The sequence below is a fragment of the Leuresthes tenuis genome, unplaced genomic scaffold, assembly GCF_036924035.1.
Source record: "Leuresthes tenuis unplaced genomic scaffold, fLeuTen1.0.hap1 SCAF_10, whole genome shotgun sequence".
NCBI classification, from domain to species: Eukaryota; Metazoa; Chordata; class Actinopteri; order Atheriniformes; family Atherinopsidae; genus Leuresthes; species Leuresthes tenuis.
In genome coordinates, this window is record NW_027325364.1 from 9384856 (window position 1) to 9392483 (window position 7628).

Consider the following 7628-nt stretch of genomic DNA (forward strand, 5'->3'; position numbering starts at 1 on the left):
TCGCAAATGGTATTTATTAACATCCGAATTAAAATACACATTGAAAAATAAGCCTGAAATTTGTCCATCAGATTAGATATTTTACTCACTTCATACTCACTGATGGTAATACTAGTTTGATTAAGGTTGTTTTTATAGCTACAGGCTGGTAAATGTTGCTGTAGTGAAACAATAGAAATAACAGAGCTACATGAGGAGACAAACTGACATGAAAGATCTTACATCAACTTAGAAATAAATGCCCATCATGATTGGCAAATATAGTAAACAAGCAATATCATTAAAAACAAAATTACTTTAAAAATTAACATAAAATTACCAAGTTAATTTACTGCGAGAGGAAACAAATGTGTCACTTACCAGAAGTGTGTGTGAGTCTGAACTCCTCTTGATCAAACTGACAAGCAGTACACCACACAGGAAATTGTGACGAGCTCGAGCTGTGAAACGCTGGTTTGCCAACAAACTGCTTTTTATGAGGATGACAAAGAGCTGTGGTGAATCAAACTGGGCCGATTCACAAGAATTTTCTTTGAGAAGTTTGATAGGTACAGGTCAGCTGCTGCAGGTCACAACATGTGCGTCTTGATCCTTCAAAAATGAAAGGCATCTCCAGTGCCATATCAGATAGCACAGTTCAGAGAACGCAGGCTGTTTAGGCCATGCTCTCATATAGCACCCACAAATGCATCATGTCCCATGTCATACTGCTTGAGGTTTTAACCAACCAACATAGTGTGTCACTGCAGTTATTTACAAGAAGAGATAAACTCACTCAGAATCTGAACCGGCACGAAACTGCATGCAGCTACAAAATCTTGTTTTCAGTGGAAGTAAAACTCCTGAACGAAGGCTGTCAATATTCATACCGATGAACTTAAAATACACATTTGTTGTTATTTGTGGATGGAGCTGTGAAGTCACCGGAAAATTGTATGGATTTCACAAAATAAATTTAGAAAGTAGCAGGGGTGATATATATATATAGAACTTTACAGTAAGTTTCTTTTGTTTTGACAAAATATAGGACATCATAGCCTCATCTGACAGGAAAAAAATTGCTACTGCATATATTCTAGCAACTTTAGGTAATTCTTCATATTGCAGAGGAGTTTGTGGTATTGTTATTAACTTGAGCCGATGCTGTACATGAACCCTTTCTTTGTAGTTTACATTTTATGCTGAGATGCAGTTAAAGATACTGAGGAAAACTGGAATAATCTAAAACCAAATCTTTGGCACATCTTCATATTATGATCCATAATTTTCATTAGCATTTGTACAACAGGAGTGTTACCTTAAACAGCAGATGGAAAAAAACATCATGACCAGAAGAGTAATATTACCAAGCCACAGATGGCTGTGTATCTGTTGTTTTCTGCTACGGCATTAAAAGTTGGGTTATCTTTATATCTGCAGCTCGTAGTCGATAATCTGAAGACTGGTTATACAATCTTAGACTTTTGTTTTTATCTGGTAATTTGAGTTCTCACTTTGGTAATGCTTTGCAAAGAGGTTGGTGTCATGGATTTCAAAAGAAAAAGATTCTCAGTTCATTTCACTAACTTTCTGAGACATTTTATTTCAATCAAATCCATTTTCAGGTAATTGTGACGTTAAATCTGAAAATGAAAGAAAATATAATATGATAATAGCAGATGACATAAAAGGAACTTATTCACATGCCACATTTTGACATTTGACATAGAAAAAAACCCCCAAAACATAAGTAAAACAGGCAATTAGAATTGACTGTCGACAGAATATTGTCTTTATTGCATCTAAACTGCTTCTTCCTTGGCTTCCTTTTTCTCTGTGGCCCTGAGGTTCTGCTTCATCTTCAGTCTCTGTTCTGCTTTCTGCTTCTGCACAGCCTTGAAGACCTGAAAAGAAACGCACATGACAACTATAAGCAGGGGTGTTAAAAAGCCACTCTGACAAGCTTAAGCAATCATTTTCCTAAAGTTTTCTCTAATTTCTATCATTATTTTGAAATGCAGTGAAAGTGAAAACTAGAAAAGTTATTATGGAAGGTAAAAATGCAAACAGAGTAATGGGGGCCCTCCTTTGTTACCTTAATGCAGAATTCTTTCTTGGCCTGCCAGCGGCGGGTAAGCCGTCTGTAGTACTCTGGGGGGAAGGTGTAAGTGATGCTGAGCTGCTCACACACTCTCTCAAAGGTATCGTAGGAAACCAGCCTAAGGTTTTTCAGAAGCTTTTTCCTCCGGTCCACAGCCATGAGCATCCGCCTCTTATTAGCTTTGTCCTGGCATGAAATAACAGTAAACCCAACATGTGATACAAATAGACGGATATCAGGGGAAAAGAGGACACCAACTGAAGCCCACTTTAAACAATCATTTCTTTATGAGGTAGCTACTTACAAATGAACCAAGATACTGTTTTAAAGCTACAACCTCCCCCCCCCATCTTCATCAGTTCTAATAAAACTCTTCTAGGGTATGACGTAAGACGGAAACTTCCGACCATGGCCGTGCTTATGGTGGTTTAACTTCATGTGGAGGAGTACACAGGATATCCTGTAGCACATGTGAGTCTCACATCAGAGCAAGACGAAGAGGAAATTTACGCTGATATGAAAGCTCTCGTGGCACAAATCCTTTGCTCTGAAACATGTTACGTAATTTTTTTTTCAATAAAACTCTGTATACAGAAGGAGAGTTCTGGCATGCGAGGAGGAAAAATCAACTTCAGCTCACCTTGTGGTGTTTGTGCAAATGCTCCTGATAGTTTCGAATTCTTGCAGTCAAAATAGCCACTGAAAAGAGGAAGATTAGAAAAGGAACTCAATCCTCATACACTAAATCTATCTGATCTATTTGACTTTCAGCATTGGCAACATTAAAGAACAGCAGCTTACCCTGCACTTCCACTGAGCTGCGGTCATTCTCATCCCTCTGAACTTTTGCAATTAGCTGTTCCTTCTTCAGCTGCAGCTTTTCACTCTGAAAATACCAACATTACCAGTGCTATCAGTCGCTAAAATTAAACTACATGCTCATGTGTACTATTTCTGAAAGAAGCACATCAACATGCAGTTGATGCAGAAATTACTTTAGTATTACTATTACTAAATGACTATTTTATTGTAATGGTCTCATTAGTACAAATCATTATTAATAAGTATTAAATCAGTACAAATACGGCGCTGAGATAGAAGTACTTACATGACTCGCCAGCTCCAATGAAAGAAGACGTTTGACGAGATCGTCAGTCCTGTAAGAAGAAGATAATTCCATCAGTAACGTAGTACATATACTGCACTGAAGAGCTTTATCTCATTAACTGTTTTAAAGAAGGGTGTATATATATATATATATATATATATATCTGTTCACGTTTCAGCAAGAGGGACCGCTGCATAATCCATCTTCAGCATTGTTGGAGGAAGATCCCTGAGCTGGCTGTCATGGCCTGGGAGAAACAAAGTGCTCAGATGAAATGATTCTGTTATTCTGACATATTCTGCCATGGTTTGGCAATGACATTCTTCCATTAAGATACCTGTCGTCTTTTTCTTTGCAACCCGGGCATAATGTCTTACCGGCGGTGGAACAGCAAAGCTTCCTGCAACTGTAGAAAAAAAACATATATATCGTAAAATTCATTTTCAACTGTGCATGCAAGGAAAAGTGTTGACATGTTTGCACTTAGAAGAGGTCCAACATTTGGTGCCTGAAGAGCAGATGAGCAAAAACCATAATGTTTGTGAATGACAGGACAGCACACTCAAAATGCACAGCAAACTGAGCAGCAGCAACAAAAGGCTTTCATGCAAAGGGACCTCAGGATGGATGCCGAGCACTTAAACACACCACTAAGACGAAATCTATCTGCCAGCTCGGCATGTGATCCATGTCTGCTCAATAGACACTTTGTCTGGACATGAAAGGGAATCAGCTATTTATATGCAGTTCAATAAGAGAAACCAGAAGACAAAAACGAAATAAATAAATAAATTCAAGTCTGTCTAAAATAGCTTTAGCTCAGTGAGACGTTTTTAATCTGTTCACACTACTGATCAAAGTTTCAATTAAAAGAAAAAAAAAAAAACAGATCATGTTGATTGCTCAGTGCATTTTAAGCATTTAATCTTTGTGCACAGAAAGAAATGACGCAGCCATTGTCACATTAAAGCATAGATCTCATTCATTGCACTGAATAGCCAAATCAGAGCGATCCCTCTCACTGACAGACTTGTTACTGATTCAACACGTTGAACTGGCAGGAGGAAAATAAATAAATAAATAAATAAACCTCAATGAGGTCTGACAGAGCTAATGTTGCGGATCACATCGAAAAAAAGGAGGGCAACAGACGTTCACAGGTGGACCGACAGCGTATGACGAGCTTGAAAGGGTGGGAGGAACGCGTTTAGTCTCCACGATATACAGACAACTGTGACACAGTTTTAAACATTTCAAAATGGTGTTTTTGGTCAATAGTATGTGTAACAAAATATATACCAAGGAAATCCACAAATGTAACGTAGTGAGAAGAAAATACTTTCTGTGGCTGTGAGATGGCAAACGACATGAGAATAGCAATATCAGTAAAGCCGTCTTATAGGACAACTAGGTTTTTTTGTCTCACTTTGTCCTTAAATAATCCTAAACTCTCCTCCCTGTAACTTTATCTTTAAAGATCAATAGAGCTGTCTGACGATAGCCCTACTCTCTAAATACAGAGTAAATCTAACACACTGACAGTCACATGTGGCCAATTATTTTCTGCTGAAAGCAGCAATGACAATTCTAAATATTGGACAGACACTTCCAATATTCCTGCGTCACCCACATTTGTCAAGAAACGGTGTCTTCAGACTGAATCCGACACCAAATGTTTCCACTTCAGGCAGAAGCATTTCTATTATCCGGACAGTCGTGAAGCACAATAACACAGCTGACGACTTTAAACTGCGTGACTAATTTAGGGATTTTCAGAGAATAGCCAAGATCATTAATGCAACACGGCCGTCCTGTATCCCTCAGATAAAACACAACTCTGCGCATATCAGATGGTGAGAGGACAGTGGTTTTCAATATCTACAAAACAGCAAATGAGATCATTTCCTCAAAACACTCATTTCCTCTCTTTATGAGATTTCAAGCCACAAATACAACTAACATTAAGATCCACTCAGGCCTAAGAGCTCCTCGCCTTATCTTTATACGTGCACTTTTTATATAGTGTAAAAATGGTAACACAGTACATTTTTCTTGAGACAGTGATTCAAGTTTTTAGTGGTATCAAGCAGATCTTCGCTGGTTTGCTTGCGCTATTATGGAATTGTGAACTGACGTGTAAAGTTACTCATGGGCGGACCTGCTAATGAAGAGCTGGTGCATTTGTGGTTTTCAGCAAATGGAAAAAAAAAAAAAAAGAAGCTCAAGTGAGAAATTGAGGTAACACAATCAAGTATACGATAATGAAAGTACTACTTCACAACATGGTTTTGTAGCAGATAAAGAAGTACAGGGCAGATATGCACAAAGACACTGAGCAAAAAGTCCTCCAATTTAACACCACAATAAAGATGCTTAATGATTACTGTTAGGCCGGCCTTTTTTTTAAAGGCTTCACGTCAGCCAATGAAGACAAAGTGTAAGGAGCAGAGTAGGGACACCAGCAATAACATCTTTGGCCTTTTTTTCCCATGAGCCAGTGGTTTAGCAGTTAGTCCGAAAGTATCACATCATGTTTTTTTAATCAAACGTGACAAACTGTTTTTTCATCTTCTGCCTAAACCCTGATCTGTTCTGTAATGGGGAACTTCATTAACTTAACTTGTCGAACATAATATTTGCGGTACAGTAAACACGCCAGCCATCAGACTTGCTCAGAGGCTAACATGGTTAGTTCATTTCCAGCTGTGCATTTTACTCTTATCCTGTCACTCCTCTACACTTCTGTACCTTTCCCCAGATTTGCTTAATCTTAATAAATGCTCCATTAAAACTGCTTTTGAAACTTCGTTATAGCTGGGGATCGTTTCAATTACTGCTTTAACATTTACATTTCGACCCCATGGATTCATGCTTTTTAAAGGGCTTTCAAAGTCTTTCTTTTGGACGTCGGTTTCATTTTCAGTCTGATATTTGTATCCGATCACTTTTTGTTTTTATCACTGCGTTTCTTACGCTACCCAACACTGACCCATATATTGTTCCAGCAGAAGAAAAACACACTGAACTCAAGGGAACTTTGTATCTTTAGGTATTTTGTTTCCAGAAGCGTGTGCTCGCATCTCTTCAGGTGCATTTGTGAAAAATGCCAAAGACAGAGACTGTCATGAAATAATAGTGGACGAAAGAAGAAGCGGCAGGCCTACAAATCGCTCCATAGTAGATAAACAATGACTGAAAGAGATGTCCTTACAAAAGAGGGAAAAAAAATCATTAAAAAAAATAAAAAAGCCAGGAACAAATATGGGTCCAGCTCCTGAGAGATGCATTTGTTCATCATAAATACTAACAAGCTTGTTAGAATTGTACAAACTCTGCTTTTGCGTTTTAATACTATGTTTAAATTAGTGTAAGCACAAATATCAAAAACAAGCTGCCACTTTTTTTTGTTTTCCTGGGAATGTATAAAGAAATGTAGGGTGGCTCCAGACTTTTTAACAGTTCTGGATATACTGTTATCATAAGGCATGAGGCATAATCTAAACTGCACTGTTATTCATGGGTTAAGATTTTGTTGGTATGTTAATTTCACAAATCTGAAAAGTAAGCAGTAACTGAAGGTATTAAATCAATGTACGGGAGTAAAATGTAAGATATTTGCCTCCAGGGTGTAATGAATTGGAAGTATAGAGTGGCAGTAATAAGAAAGAGTAAGAAGAAAAATAAGTATACGTTAATAGTTTAATTAGACTCGCCCATTAGTTTTAATGTGATTCAAATCTCTACGGTAGACAAAGCCATTCGGTGCCTCATTACACAACTCTTATTAAACAGTTAACTGGAAAGTTAAACGTACTTTAGTAGCCTTATAAATCGTGTTTTCGTGGTGCAGTTTGATGTGATAAGTGAATATAGGACAGCCCCTTTGAATGAATGCACTCCATTCAGGAGTATATGACTAAAACATCTAATGCAAACCTGTATAATCTGAATTACAGTTATTACCATTTTTTTATTTTCGATTAATATGTCAGTAAATCACCCTTTTCGCCACAGCAGTTCTGACGACAACAATGACGCGGTTAGCTAAATACAAGAGGCGTTGGTGGGGTCTGTCGGGAGTAAGTAATTAGGACAACCGGGCGTTAGAGATGAATTCAGTCGTGACACAGCAAAGCTCCCTCTCTATTTATTTATTTTTTGTCTTTACTGTCCTCTCACTTACCTCTGCTAACAGTAGGTCCCGAAAATAACGCCGAGCTGCACGTCCATGGTTTCACTGACACCGCGGAACACAGAGCGGAGCTTTCACGCAAAACGCCGGCTGAGGTCTTCAGGACGGTCCGCAGGCCAATGTTTGTGAACATGTTTCCAAGGACAGACAGCTAACAATAAATTCTCTTAAAAGTGCTGAAACTCTAACATATAATCACACTCGACCCCTACATGAGGTTCGCCATTTTGGTTAGACCACACTAGCAG

At 38.2% G+C, this 7628-nt stretch overlaps 1 protein-coding gene across 1 annotated transcript; it reads right to left on the bottom strand.

The window, feature by feature from the left end:
• Window positions 1-1552: 1552 nt before the first annotated feature.
• mrps15 (mitochondrial ribosomal protein S15) lies at window positions 1553-7620 on the bottom strand. The gene is made up of 8 exons (XM_072393852.1): window positions 7372-7620; window positions 3526-3594; window positions 3360-3435; window positions 3189-3237; window positions 2882-2966; window positions 2721-2779; window positions 2075-2266; window positions 1553-1883 (listed from the first exon to the last, which is right to left on the bottom strand). Exons 1-8 carry the CDS (start codon window positions 7511-7513, stop codon window positions 1782-1784), a joined length of 774 nt encoding a protein of 257 aa, XP_072249953.1. The 5' UTR covers window positions 7514-7620; the 3' UTR covers window positions 1553-1781.
• Window positions 7621-7628: the final 8 nt, after the last annotated feature.

Coding starts and splice junctions, on each gene's coding strand:
- mrps15 (XM_072393852.1), bottom strand. CDS start 7,513: ATGTTCACAAACATTGGCCTGCGGACCGTCCTGAAGACCTCAGCCGGC. Junction 3,436..3,525: donor TGCAAAGAAAAAGACGACAG/GTATCTTAATGG, acceptor TGTTTCTCCCAG/GCCATGACAGCCAGCTCAGG. Junction 2,967..3,188: donor CATTGGAGCTGGCGAGTCAT/GTAAGTACTTCT, acceptor TGGTATTTTCAG/AGTGAAAAGCTGCAGCTGAA.